At 44.5% G+C, this 24,037-nt stretch overlaps 1 protein-coding gene across 1 annotated transcript in view; it reads right to left on the reverse strand.

Moving 5' to 3' along the window:
- Positions 1-24,037, reverse strand: part of LOC143808072 (putative cation-transporting ATPase 13A4) — a 506,094-nt gene that overhangs the window by 264,699 nt on the left and 217,358 nt on the right. Inside the window, exons 10-11 of the mRNA XM_077290329.1 lie at positions 9,022-9,192; positions 7,857-8,014 (exon numbers count right to left, since the gene is read on the reverse strand). Of these exons, the coding sequence (XP_077146444.1) occupies positions 7,857-8,014; positions 9,022-9,192 (329 nt within the window). The remainder of the gene's footprint in view (positions 1-7,856; positions 8,015-9,021; positions 9,193-24,037) is intronic.

The following is a 24,037-nucleotide window of genomic DNA, read 5'->3' on the forward strand; positions in this document are numbered from 1 at the left end:
ATGATTATGAACTTGTTTTCTTTGCATTATTTGAGGTCTGAAAGCACTGGGTTCATTTTGTAATTTTGACCATTTCTCCTTTCCGGAAAAAAAATCCAAAATGTATTGCTTGGAAATTCGGAGACATGTTGTCAGTAGTTTACAGAATAAAAGAAAAAAATTACATGTTACTCAAAAATATACCTATAAAGAGAAAAATCAGACAAACTGAACATTTTACAGTGGTCTCTTAATTTTTGCCAGAGCTATATTTTTTCCACAAAATATGATCTTTTAGCCCCTATTTTTTTTCACAAGGGTACCAGGAAACATTTGACCCCAAAAGTTGTCCAATTTGTCCTCGGTATGCTGATACCCCATATGTGGACGAAAACTACTGTTTGGGCACACGTCCGGGCTCGGAAGGGAAGTAGTGATGTTTTGAAATGCAGACTTTAATGGAATGGTCTACGGACATCATGTCGCTTTTGCAGAGTCCATGATTTGCCTAAACAGTAAAAAAAATCCACAAGTGACCCCATTTTGGAAACTAGACCCCCATAGGAGCTTATCTAGGGGTGCCTAAACAATGGCAATGCCCAACAAGTGCCCCTTTTTGGAACTAATCTACTGTTTCCTTGTATGGGAATTTTATAATGTAGTGGAATACGTGAGTTGTGCAGTATTTGTCAGGTTGTCATATGTCAATTGTGTAGTGTTCATCAGGTTATCATACGTCAGTTGGTTATGTCAGAATTGAATTTAGTAGTGTATAGAGGTGTGGTACAGTCTGGAGCATTCTTTCATACTCGGGCCAGGTTTCTTGGGGCAGGTGTCACATTGACAAATGGTTTCCTTGTGCATTCCCCTTTTGTAACACACTCAGCACCACTTTTGCGACTTGCCTTTTATTTTCACTTTAAGGGACCTCCCCCGGGAAATGGTGACCTGGTACGATCCGAGCACCTTCAGTTCCAGAGGTACTGGGGCCCGCTCCTTCCTGATCTTCAATGATTAAGGCCTTACTCACTGCCTCCTGGAACTGAGGGTATGGCGTAACGGTCTGGCCGGCACATCGTGACAGCAGTAAAGCATTGAGCATTGCCATCTGTATGATGTGCATGGCCAGCTTCTTTTACCACACCTTGGCCTTTCTCAAAGCACTGTATGACTGGAGGAGTTGATTAGAGAGATCAACACCCTCTATGTTTTTGTTGTACCCCAGTGCACAGTCCAGTTTGTAGATCTGCACAGAGGTACCTCGTACAGTGCCAAGGGCGCTGCCATCACCGTGTATGGTGGTAAAAAAAATACATCCCTCTTGTCCTTTTACTTGACCACCAGTAGGTGGTTGCTACATTGGGCTCTGCTGTCACCCCTTCTGAGCATCTGCCCAATTAGTCTTTTTGGAGGCCTCTTATTTTTGCAGACAGTACTGTAGACTGCGGTACCTCACGCAGAGAGTGATTTGACAAGTGGGAACCCCGTATAAAAGTTATCCACATAGTGGTGATAACCTTTATCCAGCAGTGAGTGCACCAAATCCCACACATTTTTTGTACTCACTCCCAGGACAGGGGGGCATTCAGGGGGTTCAATTTGAGTGTCTTTCCCTTCATAAACTCTAAACCTGTGGGTGTACCTTGAGGTACTCTCACACAGCTTATAGAGTTTAATTCCATACCTGGCCCTCTTACTGGCAGGTACTGATGGAATTTGAGCCTCCCCTTGAAATGAATTAGGAACTCTTCCATGCAGATGTCCCTTTGGGGCATGTACACTTCACCAAACATTTTGTTGAAGTGTTAGATGACCGGCCGAACTTTGAACAGACGTCAAAGTTGGGGTCATCTCAAGGAAGACACCGAGCATTATCGTTATAATGCAGGAATTTGTGGATGGCCTCAAAACGTGTCCGGGTCATACTCATTCGGAACACTGGATTGTTGTATAAAACATCAATACTCCAATATAGCTGAATTTCTGGCTTCTTCAGGATCCTCATGTTTAGGACCAGGCCCCAAAACTGCATCCTTTCAACTATAGGAGACCAGTTAGAAACTGTTGAATTGGGGTTTTGTGCCCAAAATTGATGACCATCAAATTAGTTTGACCCACCATGAGGTTAACAAAATCCTCGGAGAAAAGACTTTGAACAAGGCTACTTCTGTGAGGCCGGTAGTGTCAAACTTGATTCCTGATTTTGCCACAAAATCAGGAATCAGTGGCTCATTATTTTTGAGGGGGCGAGGTCCATATGGGATCAGGAATGAGGGGCACTGGTTCATCTTCTGAAATGGGGAGCGCTGCTTCATCTTCTTTCCTGGAACATCTGTGTGACGGTTCAGCAGCACCTGAAGAGGAAGATGATGAGGAGGAAGATTCTGAAAAATAAAGAAATGTGGGATCCTCTCCATCGCTATCAGTGTCGTAGGCAAGGAAAGCATATGCCTCCTCCCCTGAATAGCATTTTTGGGATGATAAGCTAGACAACATTTTTTTATATATGTTGTCATTGTTTCAGTACTTTATTTAACTGTTTGTGTGTGAGATAGTGCTTGGTGTTAACTTTTTTGTTTGAAAAGAAAAACCTGAAAGAAAAAAGCAGCAACCAGGAAAAAAAAGTAAGCGAAAAGAAAAGTGTAAAACAGCAGGCATGAGGTCTGATGAGTGAACGGCATCATTAATCAAAGCTCAGCAGCTGCTGGATGTGCATATGGGAGTGGAGAAAAAGAAAAGTGTTTGTGTGTGCGAGATAGTGCTTGGTGTAAACTTTTTTGTTTCAAAAGGAAAAGCTAAAAGAAGCTGAAAAAAGCAGCAACCAGGGAAAGTAAGTGAAAAGAAAAGTGTAAAACAGCAGGCACAAGCTCTGAAGAGTGAGCTGCGTCACTAATAAAAGCTCAGCGGCTGCTGGATGTGCACACTGAGGTGGCGCAAAAGGGGGTGAGAAAGAAAAGTGGATAACAGCAGGCACGAGCTCTAGTGAGTGAACTGCGTCACTAATCAAAGCTCAGTGACTGCTGTATGTGCGCAAGAGGGTGGCGCAAAGGGGAGTGAAAAAGAAAAGTGGAAAACAGTGAGCATGAGTGCTGAGTAAACCAATCAATGCTTGACGGCTACTGGATGTGCGCACTAGGGTGAATAACAAAAGAAAAAAGGAATGTAGTCAGCTTACCGGTCTTAGACGAAAACCCCAGACCTGCCAACGCCCAGCACTGTTTGGGGTGAGCGCCCACAGCAAATGAAGACAAAAAGAGAAATGATCCAGCTGGAGGTGGAGGCAGTTCAGACTTTGTGAGACTTTATTAGACAACTAAAGCAATAAATATTTCTTCAAAAAGAAAAATCTTTACATAGCAAACACCTAAGCACACCAGTGAGGAGGATCAACGCGTTTCAACTATGAAGTCTTACTCATGATCATGAGTCTCACAAAGTCTGAACTGCCTCCACCTCCAGCTGGATCATTTCTCTTTTTGTCTTCGTGCGTTCTAGGGTGGCGCAAAGGGGGTGAAAGAAAAGTGAAAGACAGCGAGCACAAGTGCTGATCAGTGATCTGCGTCACCAATCAATGCTTGGTGGCTGCTGGATGTGCACTTGGAGGTGGCGCAAAGGGGGTGAAAGAAAAGTGGAAAACAGTGAGCATGAGTGTTGATCGTGAACTGCGTCACTAATCAATGCTCAGCGGCTGCTGGATGTGCGCACGGGGTGGTGCAAAGGGGGATGGAGGGTGGTAAAAAGAGGAGGAAGGGGGATGGGGGAAGGGGGAAGAGGGGATTGGGGTGGATGGGGAGAGATCGGGCAGGGATCAGGGATCAAAACACTTAACATAGTAACATAGTAACATAGTTAGTAAGGCCGAAAAAAGATTCCAGATTCTCACTGCCCTAACAGTAAAGAATCCTCTTCTATGTTGGTGGAAAAACCTTCTCTCCTCCAGACGCAAAGAATGCCCCCTTGTGCCCGTCACCTTCCTTGGTATAAACAGATCCTCAGCAAGATATTTGTATTGTCCCCTTATATACTTATACATGGTTATTAGATCGCCCCTCAATCGTCTTTTTTCTAGACTAAATAATCCTAATTTCGCTAATCTATCTGGGTATTGTAGTTCTCCCATCCCCTTTATTCATTTTGTTGCCCTCCTTTGTACTCTCTCTAGTTCCATTATATCCTTCCTGAGCACCGGTGCCCAAAACTGGACACAGTACTCTATGTGCGGTCTAACTAGGGATTTGTACAGAGGCAGTATAATGCTCTCATCATGTGTATCCAGACCTCTTTTAATGCACCCCATGATCCTGTTTGCCTTGGCAGCTGCTGCCTGGCACTGGCTGCTCCAGGTAAGTTTATCATTAACTAGGATCCCCAAGTCCTTCTCCCTGTCAGATTTACCCAGTGGTTTCCCGTTCAGTGTGTAATGGTGATATTGATTCCTTCTTCCAATGTGTATAACCTTACATTTATCATTGTTAAACCTCATCTGCCACCTTTCAGCCCAAGTTTCCAACTTATCCAGATCCATCTGTAGCAGAATACTATCTTTTGTATTAACTGCTTTACATAGTTTTGTATCATCTGCAAATATCAATATTTTACTGTGTAAACCTTCTACCAGATCATTAATGAATATGTTGAAGAGAACAGGTCCCAATACCGACCCCTGCGGTACCCCACTGGTCACAGCGACCCAGTTAGAGACTATACCATTTATAACCACCCTCTGCTTTCTATCACTAAGCCACTTACACTTGTTGTCTTTCTTCTTTCTTCTTTGTTCTTCTTTCTTCAGCAGGAATGGTGGTATCACAGGCTTATGTGGCACCACATGGCCAAGCACAGTGTAGATTGTACTGTGAGGACCTGCAGAGCGATTACAAACAAGTCATAGAGCAGTCACACCGCTGCTGTGCCTTGTCATTGGTGCAATCAATGATTATATCGATCGCACCAATCAGAGCTGGCCCTGATGACGCTGGCATTGCCAGGCAACAGCCTAGAATTGGAGCTCTCACAGCTCCGATCCTTGGCAGGTCACATCCAGAGCACAGCCAGGTCACAGCACGGTCACACTGCGGCTGTGCTCTGTGATTGGCGCGATCGATGTAATCGTCGATCTCGCCAATCAGAGTTGGTTCAGGCAATGTCTGGCATTGCAAGACACCAGCCTAGGAATCGTGCTCCTGAAGTACCTATCGTGGGCTGGGGCATCAGTGTTTCAGGCAATCTGAGTGCTTGAAATGCTGAGAAATTAACAGCCAATCACAGTGATCTTGGTTGCGGGAGGGCATTAGAATTAGGAATTTAGGACCTGAGAATTACGTCACGGCTTGTGATTGGTCGCGTGGCGGTCACATGAGCGTCTCGCGACCAATCAGAAGCCGTGACGTCATGGAAGGCCCTGAACGCGCTCATTTTAAGCAAAGAAGGCTGCCGGTTACCAGCGGTGATGTCCAGGGACCTCCGGACAGGTGAGTATATCAATATTTTTTATTTTAATTCTTTATTTTACACAGTAATATGGATCCCAGGGCCTGAAGGAGAGTTTCCTCTCCTTCAGACCCTGGGAACCATCAGGATACCGTCCGATACTTGGTGTCCCATTGACTTGCATGGGTATCGGGTATCGGAATCGGCGAGATCCGATACTTTGCCGGTATCGGCCGATACTATCCGATACCGATACTTTCAAGTATCGGACGGTATCGCTCAACACTACTCATAAATATCAAAGCTTAATATTTTTGGAAGTTGGAGTGGTTTTTTTAGATTTGGCTATCTTAGGAGGAAATCTGTTTGTGCAAGTAACTATTACTGTGCAGAATTATTAGGCAAAAGCAAATATATTCCCATCTCACTTCTTTATTTTCACCAGGTACAGTAAACCAATGTAACTGCACAAAATTTAGAAATAAACATTTTTGACATGCAAAAACAAAACCCCAAAAAATTAGTGAGCAATATAGCCACCTTTCTTTATGAAACTCAACTGCCTTCCATCCATAGATTCTGTCAGTTGCTTGATCTGTTTACGATCAACATTTTGTGCAGCAGCCACCACAGCCTCCCAGACACTGTTCCGAGAGGTGGACTGTTTTCCCTCCCTGTAGATCTCACATTTTATGAGGGACCACAGTTTCTCTATGGCGTTCAGAACAGGTGAACAAGGGGGCCATGTCATTATTTGCTTTTCTTTGAGACCTTTACTGGCCAGCCACGCTGTGGAGTAGTTGGAGGCATGTGATGGAGCATTGTCCTGCATGAAAATCATGTTTTTCTTGAACGATATCGACTTCTTCCTGTACCGCTGCTTGAAGAAGTTATCTTCCAGAAACTGGCAGTGGGTTTGGGAGTTGAGCTTCACTCCACCCTCAACGCGAAAAGGTCCCACAAGTTCATCTTTGATGATGCCCATACCAGTACCCCACCTCCACCTTGCTGGCATCTGAGTCGGAGTGGAGCTCTCAGTCACTCTCATTTCATCAGTCCATAAAACCTTTGAAAAGTCAGTCTTAAGATATTTCTTGGCCCAGTCTTGACGTTTTATCTTATGTTTCTTGTTCAAAGTTGGTCGTTTTTCGGCCTTCCTTACCTTGGCCATGTCCCTGAGTATCACACACCTTGTGCTTTTTGCTACTCCAGTAACGTTACAGCTCTGAAATATGGCATAACTGGTGGCAAATGGCATCTTGGCAGCTTCACGCTTGATTTTCCTCAATTCATGGGCAGTTATTTTGCGCCTTTTTTGCCCAACACGCTTCTTGCGACCCTGTTGGCTATTTGCCATGAAATGCTTGATTGTTCAGTGATCACTCTTCAAAAGTTTGGCAATTTCAAGTTTGCTGCATCCCTCTGCAAGACATCTCACAATTTTGGACTTTTCAGAGCCCGTCAAATCTCTCTTCTGACCCATTTTGCCAAAGGAAAGGAAGCTGTCTAAAAATTAAGCACACCTTATATAGGATTTTGATATCATTAGACAACACCCCTCCTCATTACAGAGATGCACATCACCTGATTTACTTAATTAGTAGTTGGCTCTTAAGCCTGAACAGCTTTGAGTAGGACAACATGTATAAAAAGTATTGTGTGATCAAAATACAACTTGCCTAATAATTCTGCACACAGTGTATTTCTATGCAGCTGTCAAGCTCAGGTCAGGAGAGCAGGCAGCCAGAATGAGGATTGTGATGCCATCCTCACAAGAGTTATATGATGCCTGTCTGTGCCCGAAGAATTAAGCTCAGCTGTTCAGTCATCAGTGGCTTTTTATGGGTGAATTAATGTTATCATCGTATTTAATATAGAAATAACAGGGCATTTGAACAAGCACATAGCTCAGTGAGATCTGTGATTATGAGACCTGCTCTGAAAGCTACTGTAGGTGGGGACTGTTCATTTTGCAAAGTTTAAAACAATAACTTAGGGACAGTTTTAAGTGTATGAAATGTTTGACAAACATCTCTAAATCTAATGGAATAAAACATTTTATTTTTTCATCTCTGACAGATAGCTCCAATCTGCTGGTCTGTAATGTTTTGTAATATGAACCAGATAAACTCAGCTGCACTGCCCCCCCCCCCACTGAATACTGCAAGAGTTTAGAAAAGGAGATAAATTCTGCCTGTCATATCTCACACACTGCTTATGATTGGTCAGCAATGTATCATAACAGAGAGACAAAAAATATTACATTGTGTGCCCAGTTCAACATGAACAATTTGGTGAGTTGACCTCATTAATTTTATTGTTATGGAAGGTTCTTTTGAGAATGCACATACAGTAGAGCTTTGAGAATACCTATTTCAGTCTGAAAAAAACCTTTTAGTTATTACCTGCTAAAACAATTTATTATCACAAAACTGAAAACAACTTACTCCATTTTTTTTAAAGACAATAGGTGTGTAAATCATTCCAATCAACGTAACTGCCACAAGCCCCAGTAAAAATCTGATTGCATCTCTATGAAGTTTAAAGTTTACTGGTTTGGGGTAGAGGATAGACCTGACAAGATCACCTTTTGCTGTATTGAATCCTAAAATATAAAAAGAATGTTAACTAAAAATAGAGAATTATTTGAAGAGTTTATACATGAATCATTCTACAACTTGGTACCTATAATACAATTTGTTGCTGTTTATTTGATAAGTCATTGACAAGTCTACTTAAACAATAGTTTTCTTAAGCCTTAACCCAATGGCAGGTCAGTTTTAGCATTTAGTGAACCTAGCAAAAAGGTCAAACAAAAAACAAGTGCAATTTTTTATGCAATTTCACCACACTTGGATTTTTTTTTTCCCATTTTGTAGTACATGACAAGGTAAAACCAAAGATGTAGTTCAAAAGTACAACTCGTCCTGCAAAAAATAAGCCCTCACATGGCCATATTGACAGAAAAATAAAAAAATAATGGCTCTGGGAAGGAGGAGAGCGAAAACCGAAAACACAAAATTGAAAAAAGCTCCATAGGTTAAGGGTTAAGACTAGTGATGAGTGAGTATACTCGTTACTCGAGATTCCCAGAGCATGCTCGGGTGGTCTCCAAGTTTTTTGTAGTGCTTGAAGATTTAGTTTTCATAGCTGCATCTGCATGATTTGTGACTGCTAGACAGGCTGAATACATGAGGGGATTCCCTATTCCCTAACAAACAGGCATTCCTCACATGTATTCAGCCTGGCTAGCAGCATTAAATCATGCAGCTGAGACAAGGAAAACTAAATGTCCGAGCACTACAAAATACTCGGAGAACACCCAAGCGTGCTGCGGAAAACCCGAGCAATGAGTATACTCTCTCATCACTAGTTAAGATGTACCCAAAAGACCAAATGTTGAATGGTCAGTCCACATGATATACTGCACACTCAATTTGCTTATATGCTTACATTACTTTTTGTATTTATAGTATATCATATTATATTGTATCTTATCATTAAAATTGAATCTGTTCTTAGTACATTAGCAAGAATCATAAAATTATCAGTTTATCTTTTTTTGCATATGTGTCCTCCTTAATATAGAATAGTTATCTTATATTCTTATACCTGTTCTTAATACGACAGCTTTCACCAGACATTTATTAGGAGCTTGAGTTTGGATGACGTCTGTGCCACAGAAGAGGACATGTCTCTTGTAATCTTCACCACTGTGTATTTTCCAAGGAATGGAATTATCAACATTTGGCAATGATGTCTTAGTCACAGGAACACTTTCCCCTGAAATACAACTCAATATTTATTTACAAACATACAAATATTGCTTCCGGAACAAATTCCCTTTTCTGATGCCAAATAACTGACTGTAAACTATCATTTTACATCTTGTGTAGATACAAAGTAGCATCTCGGCCATATCCAAATATCCAACTGTAATGCAATGCATTAGTTCTACAAAGTGGACTGACTAAGAGTTGTTGGTACTGTAAATCCTTGGAGCTTTCTATAGATAATAACCGATATATTTTCATCTTTTAGGCTGTGAGCACATGTTGCGGATTTTGAGGCAGATCCGCAGTGTTTTTGGACACGCGGAATTGCATCAAATCCGCAGTGTGGTGCACAAGCAATGTTAGTCAATGTCAAATTGACATTTGGTGTGCACATGCTGCGGAAAAAAAAGCGCAGAATCGCAGCTTTTTTTTCCCCGCAGCATGTCAATTCTTTTTGCGGATCTGCAGCGTTTCTGCACCCATTGACTTCCATTGTGTCAGGCCAATCCGCAGCAAAACTGCAGGTTTAAAAAAGATCTGCGGATTTGGTGCGGATGTGCCTGCGAGAAATGCTGCAGATCTGGAGGGGGAAGAGTGTGTGGGTGGAGTGTGGGTGGATACTGTGTGTTTGGGCGGAAACTGCGTGTGTGCGGAGAATATGTGCCGGGCTATGTGCGGGTGTGTGTGTGTGTGGGTGTGTGGGGCTGTATGTGTGTGTCCGGGGCTGTGTGTGTGTGCGTGTGGGTCTGTGTGTAAGCAGGCATCATGCTATGCCTGCTACAGTGACAGGTAGCCGGATGATGGGACAGTAGTAGTCCCATCATCCGGCTACTGTGTTCAAGTGTTAACAAAAAAAACACATACACACATATACACATACAGTACATCTCACATTGGCAGATGCAACTGCTCTCCAGGGGCTCCAGGATACAATGACGGAAGGTATCCTTCCACACTGCATCCCTCCGCCGCTGTGAGTACAGTATAGTTCATATTGTCACTTGCGGCACTGCTGTGTGGGAAAATTCTCACTGTCTACTGTCAGTGTGTCACTGGAGGCCTATAGAGCTGTCACATCAAGGCCTCTATAGGGGAGATCGTCGTGGGACACTCCTTGTTAAATGGACTGCATCGAAACAGGGAGTATTTGTGTTGGTTTATTATTTTTTCTTTTTTACCAGGAGATCGAGGGTGTCCCATGGATTGGCAGAAAAATAAGGATGGCAAAACTGTGTGGTGTTTTATTTCATTAAAATACTTTATTCTGTATGTGTGTGTGTTTATTTAACACATTAACAATTATAGGATTAGTAATGGATAGGTGTCTTATATCCATGGTCCCTTCCTGGGCTATGAATATCAGCCCGCAGCTGTCTGCATAGCTTTTTCTGGCTATTAATTATAGTGGGCCCCCACATTGTTTTTTGGGGGTTCCCCTATTTTAATAGCCAGTAAAGGCTAAATATACAGCTGTGGGCTGATATGCATAGCCCGGGAAGATCCATGGGTATTAACCCCTTCCAAGGCTATAAACATTGGCCCCTAGTCACTGGCTTTCCCTCTCTGGAGCAGAAAATTGCGCCGGAGCCTACGCCATTTTTTAAATAAATTAAACAGATATTGCGTTTAAGGCTGGAGTCACACTTGTGAGAAACTCGCACGAGTCTCTTGCATCAATACCCGGCACTGCCGCCGGCACTCGGACCAGAGCATGCGGCTGCATGTATTTCTATAAATATATCTATAGATAGATGGATAGACATATCTATAGCTAGATGGATAAAAAAAATGTATAGATAGATGGATAGATATAGCGATAGATAGATAGATAGATAGATAGATAGATAGATAGATAGATAGATAATAGATAGATATAGATAGATATATCTATAGATCTATAGATCTATCTATTATCTATCTTTCTGTGTGTGTAAACATTATTCTTCAATTGAGTATGTAAATGAAGAGGTTGGACAAGAAATTACATCACAATTCTTTTTTTTTTTTTGCTCAATAATAGATCTCTATTTAGCTTTCAAAAAACGCATTCAAATTCGCATGAAAATCCGCATAAAAAATGCATCAAAAATGCATCAACTCCACACAGGTTTTTACCTGTGTTTTCTGCCAAGAGATGCAGAATCTGAGCAGAAAATTCCACAGACAAATCTGCAATGTGTGCACTAGTGTTGAGCGATACCGTCCGATACTTGAAAGTATCGGTATCGGATAGTATCGGCCGATACCGATACCCGATACCAATACAAGTCAATGGGACACCAAGTATCGGAAGGTATCCTGATGGTTCCCAGGGTCTGAAGGAGAGGAAACTTCAGGCCCTGTTATCCATATTAATGTGTAAAATAAAGAATAAAAATAAAAAAAATATTGATATACTCACCTCTCCGACACGCCCTGGTTGTAACCGCCAGCCTCCGTTCATAAGAATGAGCGCTTGAAAGTCCTTAGATGACGTCGCGGCCTGTGATTGGTCGCGGAGCGGTCACGTGACCGCAACGCGACCAATCACAAGCCGTGACGTCATCTAAGGTCTTTCAAGCGCTCATTCTTATGAACGGAGGCTGGCGGTTACAACCAGGGCGCGTCAGAGGGTGAGTATATCCCTATTTTTTATTTTAATTCTTTATTTTACACATTAATATCGATACCGATTCCCGATATCACTAAAGTATCGGATCTCGGTATACTTGCGGTATCGGAATGCTCAACACTAGTGTGCACATACCCTCAAAGAGGACCTTTTACTACTTTTAGCATGACAAACTGACCACATCATAAAAAATAATGGCTGGAGAGCTGAATAAGCCATCTTTTTTATTTGTTAATTTCTCATCTCCATCGTGGAGATATTAGCTTACAAAATTTAAATTCTAATTTATACTAAGTCTAAGGACATACAGTTAGGTCCATATATATTTGGACAGAGACAGCATTTTTCTAATTTTGGTTATAGACATTACCACAACGAATTTTTAAAAAAACTATTCAGATGCAATTGAAGTTCAGACTTTCAGCCTTCATTTGAGGGTATCCACATTAAACTTGAATGAAGGGTTTAGGAGTTTCAGCTCCTTAACATGTGCCTCCCTGTTTTTAAAGGGACCAAAAGTTAATTGGACAGATTCAATAATTTTAAATAAAATGTTCATTTTTAGTACTTGGTTGAAAACCTTTTGTTGGCAATGACTGCCTGAAGTCTTGAATTCATGGACATCACCAGATGCTGTGTTTCCTCCTTTTTGATGCTCTGCCAGGCCTTCACTGCGGTGGTGTTCAGTTGCTGTATGTTTGTGGGCCTTTCTGTCTGAAGTTTAGTCTTTAATAAGTGAAATGCATGCTCAATTGGGTTGAGATCAGGTGACTGACTTGGCTATTCAAGAATATTCCACTTCTTTGCTTTAATAAACTCCTGGGTTGCTTTGGATTTATGTTTTGGGTCATTGTCCATCTGTAGTATGAAACGAGGACCAATAAGTTTTGCTGCATTTGGCTGGATCTGAGCACACAGTATGTCTCTGAATACCTCAGAATTCATTCGGCTGCTTCTGTCCTGTGTCACATCATCAATAAATACTAGTGACCCAGTGCCACTGGCAGCCATGCATGCCCAAGCCATCCACTGCCTCCGCCGTGTTTTACAGATGATGTGGTATGCTTTGGATCATGAGCTGTACCAAGCCTTCGCCATACTTTTCTCTTTCCATCATTCTGGTAGAGGTTGATCTTGCTTTCATCTGTCCAAAGAATGTTATTTCAGAACTGTGCTGGCTTTTTTAGATGTTTTTTATCAAAGTCCAGTCTAGCCTTTTTATTCTTGATGCTTATGAGTGGCTTGCACCGTGCAGTGAACCCTCTGTATTTACTTTCATGCAGTCTGCTCTTTATGGTAGATTTGGATATTGATACGCCGACCTCCTGGAGAGTGTTGGTCACTTGGTTGGCTGTTGTGAAGGGGTTTCTCTTCACCATGGACATTATTCTGCGATCATCCACCACTGTTGTCTTCCGTGGGTGCCCAGGTCTTTTTGAATTGATGAGTTCACCAGTGCTTTCTTTCTTTCTCAGGATGTACCAAACTGTAGATTTTGCCACTCCAATTTCTCGGATGGTTTTTTTCTGTTGTCGCAGCTTAAGGATGGCTTGTTTCACCTGCATGGAGAGCTCCTTTGACCGCATGTTTACGTCACAGCAAAACCTTCCAAATGCAAGCACCACACCTCAAATCAACTCCAGGCCTTTTATCTGCTTAATTGAGAATGACATAATGAAGGGATTGCCCTCACCTGTCCATGAAATAGCCTTGGAGTCAATTGTCCAATTACTTTTGGTCCCTTTAAAAACAGGGTGGCACATGTTAAGGCGCAAAAAATCCTAAACCCTTCATCCAATTTTAATGTGGATACCCTCAAATGAAAGCTGAAAGTCTGAACTTCAACTGCATCTGAAATGTTTTGTTTAAAATTCATTGTGGTAATGTCTATAACCAAAATTAGAAAAATATTGTCTCTGTCCAAATATATATGGACCTAACTGTATTATCATAGAATTGTCTCTGTGAGTATGCACTTTTTTCCCTGAATGACGTGGATCAATTATAAGCAGAAGGTGTCATGTATAGAAGAAAAAAAGAATATGCCTCCAGAGAAGGTCAGCACGGTCTTTCCTGTGAGACATGTAAAGACACAGCCATTTGATATCTTACTGCCAGCAACTAGGGTTGAGTGAAACGGATCGGTCATTTTCATAAGTCGACGACTTTTGGCAAAGTCGGGTTTCATGAAACCCGACCTGATCCCAGCGTGGGATCGGCCATGCGGTACACGATCTTCGCGCCAAAGTCGCGTTTCCTATGACGCTTAAAGCGCCATTTCTCAGCCAATGAAGGTGCACGCAGAGTGTGGGCAGCATGATGACATAGGTCCTGGTCCCCACCATCTTAGAGAAGGGCATGGCAGTGATTGGCTTGCTCTCTGCAGCGTCACAGGGGCTATAAAGGGGCATTCCCGCCAACCGCCATGTTACTGCTGCTGATCTGAGCATAGGGAGAGGATGCTGCTGCTTTGTCAGAAGCAGGGATAGCGTTAGGCAGGGTAAATTAAGCCCCAAACCGCTTGTGCTGTAGCGATTTCCACTGCAACACCACCTTTTCTTTTTGGGACAGTGGAGGCTCGATTTCTGTGCAACAGCTCTGTAGGTTATAAGGCTCCCTGATAGCTGCGTTGCTGTGTGTACGCCGCTGTACAAACCAACTGCTTTTTTCAAAGCACAAATCCTGTTGCTCCTTCCTTTCTGCACAGCTATCTTGTTTGTTTGTCCACACTTTTGACTTTTGTGTGCAGCAGTCCTTTTTATTGCTGCCTGACATAGAGGGAGATAGTAATTGTAGTACGGTCCCTTTTTTTTTTTTCTTTTTTTGTTATATCTCTTTAAGCCACTTTTTGCCACAGAAAATATACTCTAATACAGTGGCCCCGATTTATTCACAATTCTCCCAGAAAAAAAAATAAAAGTGGGAGATTAAGATTGCCAAATCTGCATCAGTGCCAGTCCTGTGAGTGGCATCTGTCTTTGTTTTTCTGCCACAGAAAACCTACTGTATAACAGTGGGCCTGATTTCTTCACAATTCTCCCAGAAAAAAAATAAAATTGGGAGATTAAGATTGGCAAATCTGCATTAGTGCCAGTCCTGTGTGTGGCATCTGTCTTTGTTTTTCTGCCACAGAAAACCTACTGTCTAATAGTGGGCCGGATTTCTTCACAATTCTCCCAGAAAAAAAAATAAAAGTGGGAGATTAAGATTGGCAAATCTGCATTAGTGCCAGTCCTGTGTGTGGCATCTGTCTTTGTTTTTCTGCCACAGAAAACCTACTGTCTAATAGTGGGCCGGATTTCTTCACAATTCTCCCAGAAAAAAAAATAAAAGTGGGAGATTAAGATTGGCAAATCTGCATTAGTGCCAGTCCTGTGTGTGGCATCTTTTTTTTTTCTGCCACAGAAAACCTACTGTATAACAGTGGGCCTGATTTCTTCACAATTCTCCCAGAAAAAAAAGTAAAAGTGGGAGATTAAGATTGGCAAATCTGCATTAGTGCCAGTCCTGTATGTGGCATCTGTCTTTGTTTTTCTGCCACAGAAAGCCTACTGTATAACAGTGGGCCAGATTAAATAACTTGTCTCACATATTCCCCCAAAAAATTAAAATAAAGGGAGAATAATCTTGCCAAACCTGTGCATCTGTGCGAGTGCTGTCTGTGGTATCTGTCAGTCATTTTGTGCCACAGGAACTATACCGTGATATAGTGGGCCTGATTCAATCCCTTGTCTCCCATATCAAAAAAAAGAGGGACATTTCTATTGCCAGTGTGTGCATCTGCGTCAGTCCGGCTAGTGACATATCTGCCAGCCTCTTTCTGCTAATCAAACTGTGTTGTTGTGTAATACAGTGGGCCTGATTTTTCCCTGCATTCTCCCACACATAAAGAGGGACATTTCTATTGCCAGTGTTTTTATCTGCGTCACTCCTGTTAGTGCCATATCTTCCAGCCTCTTTCTGCCAATCAAACACTGTAGTGTAATACAGTGGGCCTCATTTTTCACTGCATTCTCCCACACATAAAGAGGGACATTTCTATTGCCAGTGTGTGCATCTGCGTCAGTCCTGTTAGTGTCATATCTGCCAGCCTCTTTCTGCCAATCAAACTGTCTAGTGTAATACAGTGGGCCTGATTTTTCCCTGCATTCTCCCACACATAAAAAAGGGAGATTTACATTCACAACAAGTTCACGCACACCTTGTACCTGGTTTTACAGGACCACATAATGGTTGTTAGTTTGGTAACATTTTTCCAAGAATGAGGAAGTCTGGTGGAAGAGGTCGTGGCCGTGGGCGTTCATTGCCAGCTGGTAATGATGGTAGTGGTGGTGGTCGTGGAGCATCAGGTGGTCGTGGGAAAAGCAATATAGCCCCTAAGTCTCGAGTTGTTGAGCCAGCGTCATCGTCTGGCTACACAAGGCCTCGAAAGCTCCCTTTTCTGGGAGTAGGAAAACCGCTTTTGAAGCCAGAGCACCAGGAACAAGTATTGGCTTTCATTGCTGACTCTGCCTCTAGCTCTTTCGCCTCCTCCTCGGAAAGTGCCAAATGTCAGAGCAGTGCGTCGTCAGTGGGTGCTCCCGGTCAGGAACAAGTCACTTCCTTGTGTCCTTAACCCAGAACAACAGTGAAGGATGTGTCAGGCGACACAACTGGTTACTCCATGGAGCTCTTTACACATACCGTGCCTGGGTTAGAAAGGGAAATTGTTAACAGGCCATGCCCATTACAAGATGAATTGGACATGGAGTGCACAGATGCACAGCCACAGCCAGATTATTATGCTGTTCCTTTGGCTCAGATCAGAACATTGCCCTCGCAGTGTACTGATCCAGAATCTGACCCCGATGAGACTATGGAGCCCCGTCACGAACGCTATAGCACTGGCTTACACGGTGACCCAGAGGAAGGTGCACAGGACATAGAAGAGGAGGTCATAGATGACCCAGTTGTTGGCCCTGATTGGCAGCCATTGGGGGAACAGGGAGCAAGCGGCAGTAGCTCTAAAGCGGAGGAGGAGGAGCCACAGCAGTCATCAACATCACAACAGGTTCAATCTGGCAGGCCCGTATCTGGACAAAAACGTGTGGCAAATCCAAAACCAGTTGTAGGACAGCGTGGCCGTCCGGTTAAAGTAGCTGAGTGTGCAATGCCTGAAAAGGTATCCGATAGTAGAAAGAGTGCAGTCACCAAGATCCCAATGATCAGTGCAAAGTCATCTGTAAGAAATGCTCAAGGACCTTCAGCAGAGGTCAGAATGTTAAAAACCTAAATACAAGTTGCATGCGTAGATATTTAACCACCATGCACTTGCAAGCCTGGACAAACTACCAAACGTACCTTAACGTTGTAGCACCCTCTCACAATGAAGCTAGTCAGCAAAGCGACATCCCTTCCCTCACTGTAAACCCACCGTTTACCACACCACCTGCAGGTAATGTGGTGGTTTCGTCGCAAGGCCAAAGCAGTCATGGAATCACCAGGTTCGTGGTAGCAAAAACTGTATGTAGGGCAACAGCAAGAATACCATCACCAACCCTCTCTCAGTCACCCGTGTCCACCGGCACCCCCGCTAGTTCCACCCTATGCAGCTCACCAGTCCAGCTCACCCTACATGAGACTCTCGTTAGGAAAAGGAAGTACTCATCCTCGCATCCGCATACACAGGGTTTGAACGCCCACATTGCTAGACTAATCTCGTTAGAGATGATGCCCTACCGGTTAGTTGAAAGCGAAGCTTTCAAAGCCCTGATGGACTACGCTGTACCACGCTACGAGCTACCCAGTCGACACTTTTTTTCCAGAAAAGCCATCCCAGCCCTCCACCAGAATGTAAAAGACCACATTGTCCATGCTCTCAGGCAATCTGTCAGTAGAAAGGTGCACCTGACAACAGATGCATGGACCAGTAGGCATGGCCAGGGGCGTTACGTCTCCATCATGGCACACTGGGTTAATGTGGTGGATGCAGGGTCCACAGGGGACAGTAATATTGGGACAGTTCTGCCTAGCCCACGGTCTAGGAAACAGTTGGCTGTAGGTGTTCGTCACCCCTCCTCCTCCTCGTCCTCCAGCAGAAGTGAGAGCTCATCCACAGACCGCAGTCGCATGACCACTCCATCCGCAGTTGCCACTGTAGCACACGAGGTGTCCAATTATGGAACAGCTAGTGGCAAGCGTCAGCAGGCTTTATTGGCAATGAAGTGTTTGGGCGACAACAGACACACCGTGGAAGTTCTGTCCGAGTTCTTGCAGCAAGAAACTCAGTCATGGCTGGGCACTGTACATCTTGAGGCAGGCAAGGTAGTGAGTGATAACGGAAGGAATTTTATGGCTGCCATAGCCCTTTCACAACTGAAACACATTCCTTGCCTGGCTCACACCTTAAACATGGTGGTGCAGTGCTTCCTGAAAAGTTATCCGGGGTTACCCGACCTGCTGCTGAAAGTGCGCAGACTTTGCTCTCACATCCGCCGTTCGCCCGTACACTCCAGCCGTATGCAGAACCATCAGCGGTCTTTGAACCTTCCCCAGCATCGCCTAATCATCGACGTTGCAACAAGGTGGAACTCCACACTGCACATGCTTCATAGACTGTGCGAACAGAGGCGTGCTGTTATGCATTTGTGGGAGGATACACATACACGGGCAGGCAGTTGGATGGCAGACATGGAGTTGTAAGCTGTGCAGTGGTTGAAGCTCCAAGACCTGTGTCAAGTCCTTCAGTGTTTTGAGGAATGCACACGGCTGGTAAGTGCAGACAACGCTGTAATAAGCATGAGCATCCCCCTAATGCGTCTGCTGATGCAAAGTTTGACGCACAAAAAGGAACAGGCGTCTGCAGCCGAGGACGAGGGAAGCCATTGTCTGCTCAGGGAAGTCTACAGGACGAGGTGGCGGGCGAAGAGGAGGAGGACGAGGAGGATGATGGGGATGAGTATTTTTGGGATGAGGAAGCTTCTCAGGGGGCAATAGAAACTGTTGGCGGTGCAAGGCCGGGTTCAGGGTTTTTGAGGGAGACAAGTGACGTTGATTTGCCAGAAAGTGCTCCTCAACCCAGCATATGCACTGAGTTGACACCTGGAACATTGGCCCACATGGCGGATTATGCCTTGCGTATCCTCAAAAAGGACCCACGCATTATAAAAATGATGACCGATGGCGATTACTGGTTGGCCTGCCTCCTTGATCCTCGCTATAAAGGCAAATTGCAAAATATCATGCCACATGAGAACCTCGAACAGATATTGTCAACCAAACAAGCTACTCTTGTAGACCGTTTGATTCAGGCATTCCCAGCACACAGCGCCGGTGATGGTTCTCACATGAGATGCAGGGGGCAACAGGGCAGAGGTGTTAGAGGTGCACAAATCAGAAGTGGTGTAGGACAGAGGGGTTTTCTGACCAGGTTGTGGAGTGATTTCGCAATGACCGCAGACATGACAGGTACAGCAGCATCAGCCATTCAAAGTGACAGGAGACAACATTTGTCCAGTATGGTTCCTAACTATTTTTCCTCCATTACCGATGTTCTCCCTCAACCGTCATTCCCCTTTGATTACTGGGCATCCAAAATAGACACCTGACCTGAATTGGCCGAATATGCATTGCAGGAGCTTGCTTGCCCAGCAGCTAGTGTGCTATCAGAAAGAGTATTCAGTGCTGCTGGTTCAATCCTGACCAAAAAAAGGACTCGTCTGGCTACCCAAAATGTTGATGATCTAACCTTCATTAAAATGAACCACTCATGGATTTCAAATTATTTTGCCCCACCTTTCCCGGCTGACACCTAGCTTTTATGTAAAAAGGTCTTGCTTTGGGACTGGTGTTACTGACTGTTCCAATCTCTTAATTTGCAGCTGCTGTTTGTCCAGCATACGACATGTTTACACCTCCCTAAATGGCCTAACTCCCCCCGCAGAGCCGTGGTCTCGCCACTTGTCGCAAGCACACGTCAGAGTGCCGTTTGTCTGAAGAGGTGGGTGTGCCCACTTTTGGTCGACGGCACTGGCACTGGGTCCCTCATAGTACAATGAAGTGTCTCTGGCGGTGGTGGCGCGCACCCAACGTCAGACACACCGTTGTAACATGAGGGGCCCTGGGCTTGTACCACCGGCCAGGAAAGAGTGTCCCCCCCCTAAGGTCAAACAGTGCTCTACCACTGGCAAAATTATCTGTCGCTGCTCCACCACTGTTTAGTCTATGCGCTGAAATCCTTCAATGCCTGGCACAGACAATAACAATTTGTTGACATGTATGATACTAATTAAAATAGTCAGGGGCCCTGTCCTACATTTACACCAGTAAATACTTTGAGCCCAATTACAATGTCCACCCTTTTTTATTTTTTTTTTGTTTTGTTTTTTTTTTGGGACACATTAACATCAATTTAGGTTTTCGGACTCGGAGTACTTACTGTGTCAGACACTCCTTCCAATTGTCCACCGCTGACCACACCAATGCTGCCTGTGTACCCCTGCCACCTAATGGAAGCTGCATAGAGCCTATTTTATTATTTTAGGCCTAGGAAGTCTGTCTGCGGTCCCTCCTTCCAATTGTCCTCCACTGACCACACCAATGCTGCCTGTGTACCCCTGCCACCTAATGGAAGCTGCATAGAGCCTATTTTAGTATTTTGGGCCTAGGAAGTCTGTCTGCGGTCCCTCCTTCCAATTGTCCTCCACTGACCACACCAATGCTGCCTGTGTACCCCTGTAACTAATTTAAAAATGCATAGAGTCAACTTTTTTAGTTAACGCATACTACCTTTGTCTGTCTGCGGCACCACTCAATCACGCTGTCCTCTACTGAAAAAGCTGAACTTCAACCTTCAGGCTCTCATTAAGTAGTTGTTTATATAAGACAGCAGTTGCCCTAATACTTTGGTTGGGGCCTAGTAACGGTGTCTTCCTCTCCTTGGTGTTCTCCTCCAGGTTTCCTTGTCTGAGCTTCAACCTTCAGGCTCTCATTAAGTATTTTTTAATGTCACACTGCAGTTGCCCTACTACTTTGGTTGGGGCCTAGTAACGATGTCTGCCGCTCCTTGGTGTTCTCATCCTCCTTGGTGTTCTCCTCCAGGTTTCCTTGTCTGAGCTTCAACCTTCAGGCTCTCATTAAATATTTTTTATTGTCACACTGCAGTTGCCCTACTACTTTGGTTGGGGCCTAGTAACGGTGTCTGCCACTCCTTGGTGTTCTCCTCCAGGTTTCCTTGTCTGAGCTTCAACCTTCAGGCTCTCATTAAGTATTTTTTAATGTCACACTGCAGTTGCCCTACTACTTTGGTTGGGGCCTAGTAACGGTGTCTGCCGCTCCTTGGTGTTCTCCTCTTCCTTGGTGTTCTCCAGGTTTCCTTGTCTGAGCTTCAACCTTCAAGCTCTCATTGAGAATTTTTTAATGTCACACTGCAGTTGCCCTACTACTTTGGTTGGGGCCTAGTAATGGTGTCTGCCACTCCTTGGTGTTCTCCTCCTCCTTGGTGTTCTCCTCCAGGTTTCCTTGTCTGAGCTTCAACCTTCAGGCTCTCATTAAGTATTTTTTAATGTCACACTGCAGTTGCCCTACTACTTTGGTTGGGGCCTAGTAACGGTGTCTGCCGCTCCTTGGTGTTCTCCTCCTCCTTGGTGTTCTCCTCCAGGTTTCCTTGTCTGAGCTTCAACCTTCAGGCTCTCATTAAGTATTTTTTAATGTCACACTGCAGTTGCCCTACTACTTTGGTTGGGGCCTAGTAACGGTGTCTGCCGCTCCTTGGTGTTCTCCTCCAGGTTTCCTTGTCTGAGCTTCAACCTTCAGGCTCTCATTAAGTATTTTTTAATGTCACACTGCAGTTGCCCTACTACTTTGGTTGGGGCCTAGTAACGGTGTCTGCCGCTCCTTGGTGTTCTCCTCCAGGTTTCCTTGTCTGAGCTTCAACCTTCAGGCTCTCATTAAGTATTGTTTAATGTCACACTGCAGTTGCCCTACTACTTTGGTTGGGGCCTAGTAACGGTGTCTGCCGCTCCTTGGTGTTCTCCTCCACTGAACAAAGCAGTGCCGCCTGTTTACTCCTGTTACCAATTTTGAACTTCGTTTGGCCCACTTTATTACTTGGGCCTACTAACTGTGTCAGCCTCTCATTAAAGTTGTCCTCCACTGAACAAAGCAATGCCCCCTGGTTAGTCCTGTTACCAATTTTGAACTGCATTTAGCCTACTTTATTCTTTGGCCCTATATCTGTGTTTCCTCCTCACCCTGCCCATTGCCCAGCCACTGCTAGATGAGTCTGCTGGTACATTGACCCAGACCACTACATTCCCCTTGCACTTTACACAGCCAGAATCTGACCCTGCTGAAAGTAAGGTTCCCCTTCCCGCATGCTATACCACCTTACACAGGGACAAAGAGGAAGGTGCAGATGAAAGTGCAGGTTCCTTCATCAGGTGGGGGGGCATACTCCTTGGCGACATAACTGGCACAGGGCCCCTCAGAGTACGCAAAAGTGTCACTGCCGGTGGGAGGCGCCCCCGCCGTGCAAACACACCGCTGTACTTTGAGGGTCCCTGTGCCAGTGCCAATGCCATCTAGTGGTCCCCCCCTGCTTGCTCAGGATCACAGCACTTGCAAACTTGACATACTTACCTCTCACTGCTCCACCGCCGTGACATAGTCCACGTTTCCTGGGCCCGCTAAACACTTGAACCAGCCCTACCCCCCACAACTTTAGCCAAATGACCCCCAATTTCCAATGCCTATCTATTATTATAAAGTAAATTAAGATTGACAAGCTTCAGTAACAAGAATGGATGTTTTTGCCATTAAAATGGGCACTGTAGGTGTTTTCCTGGCCTCCACTCACTGCCGACTATGCTTCCCCATTGACTTGCATTAGGTTTAGGACTTTTTGCGATAATCGGCCGACTTCACTCGACTCGACTTTTGACAAAGTTGGGTTTCGCAAAACCCGTCTCGACCCCCATAAAGTAAAAGTCGCTCAACCCTACCAGCAACTACTGCATCTTATAGAACAGAGCAGAGCTGAGTGTCTGTAATGAGATGGATAAGAGAGACTGAGTAACTGTAAGCTAACACTGCCATCTGCTGGACCAAACTGAAAGTGAAAGTAAAAAAAGAAATAATTCTGTTAGCAGGAGCCAAATTGTGCTGGGAGATTTGCACTTGCAGGGGAAGTGAATTAACCTGCTGAACATGATCAGGTAAAATACAGGAAGGACTTCCTGAATATAAAAGGACTGGCCAGGCTGAGAAGGGGAGTTGGCACCAGAACCTGCACCAGGGCAGGTTGTATGTCTGCGAGGTGGGCTTGCAGCTACCATACGCACAGAAGAGTCAGAGAGCAATCAGTTGCTGGAGAAGGCCTAAGTTGTGAGGAAGATCAATGCCCCACGTGAGTGGTAAGCAAGGCCCTAGAGACTGGGACATGCTTGGAGAGCGAGACAGGCAGGACATTGTGAGTCAGTGAGCGAGATTCGGATGGCTCCAAAGCATCGCCGGTCAGGACCTGGAACCCAGACAATGCCAGTTAAGAGTCAAGGACCAGTCCCCCACTCTACCAGATCAAGGAGATTCCCGTCAATGGTCAATGTTATGGACCTGGTGGTTAGGTGCACCAGGAATGACCTGATAGTTAAACACGGAATTGGGACGAGCTCTGGGGAAATGGGAACTCTGCTGACCGCAAACCCTACTCCTATCAACACAACTAGAAATAGCCGTGGAGCGTGCCTGACTCTGCCTAGACGCCTCTTCACAGCCTAAGAGCTAACTACCCCTAAAGAAAGGAAAGAAAGCCTCACTTGCCTCAGAGAAATTTCCCCAAAGGTAAAAGCAGCCCCCCACAAGTATTGACTGTGAGTTAAGAGGAAATCACAAACACAGGATGAAATAGGTTTTAGCAAAGAGAGGCCAGTCTAACTAAACAGATTGAGGATAGAAAAGGGATCTTTGCGGTCAACACAAAAAGCTACAAAAACCACGCAGAGTGTGCAAAAAATACCCCCGCACCGACTCACGGTGCGGTGGTGCCACTCTGCACCCCCAGAGCTTCCAGCTAGCCAGGCAGTTTCATGAGAGCAAGCTGGACTAGAACTTAGCAAGAAAAACCATATGTAACAAATGAACAAGCAGGAACTTAGCTTGTGCTGGAGTAGACAGGTCCTCTGAAAGATCCAGGAGAGATCTGAACCAGTACTAGAACATTGACAGCTGGCATGGAGTAACGATCTGAGTGGAGTTAAATAGAGAA

Source organism: Ranitomeya variabilis, chromosome 2 (genome assembly GCF_051348905.1).
Source record: "Ranitomeya variabilis isolate aRanVar5 chromosome 2, aRanVar5.hap1, whole genome shotgun sequence".
Classification (NCBI taxonomy): Eukaryota; Metazoa; Chordata; class Amphibia; order Anura; family Dendrobatidae; genus Ranitomeya; species Ranitomeya variabilis.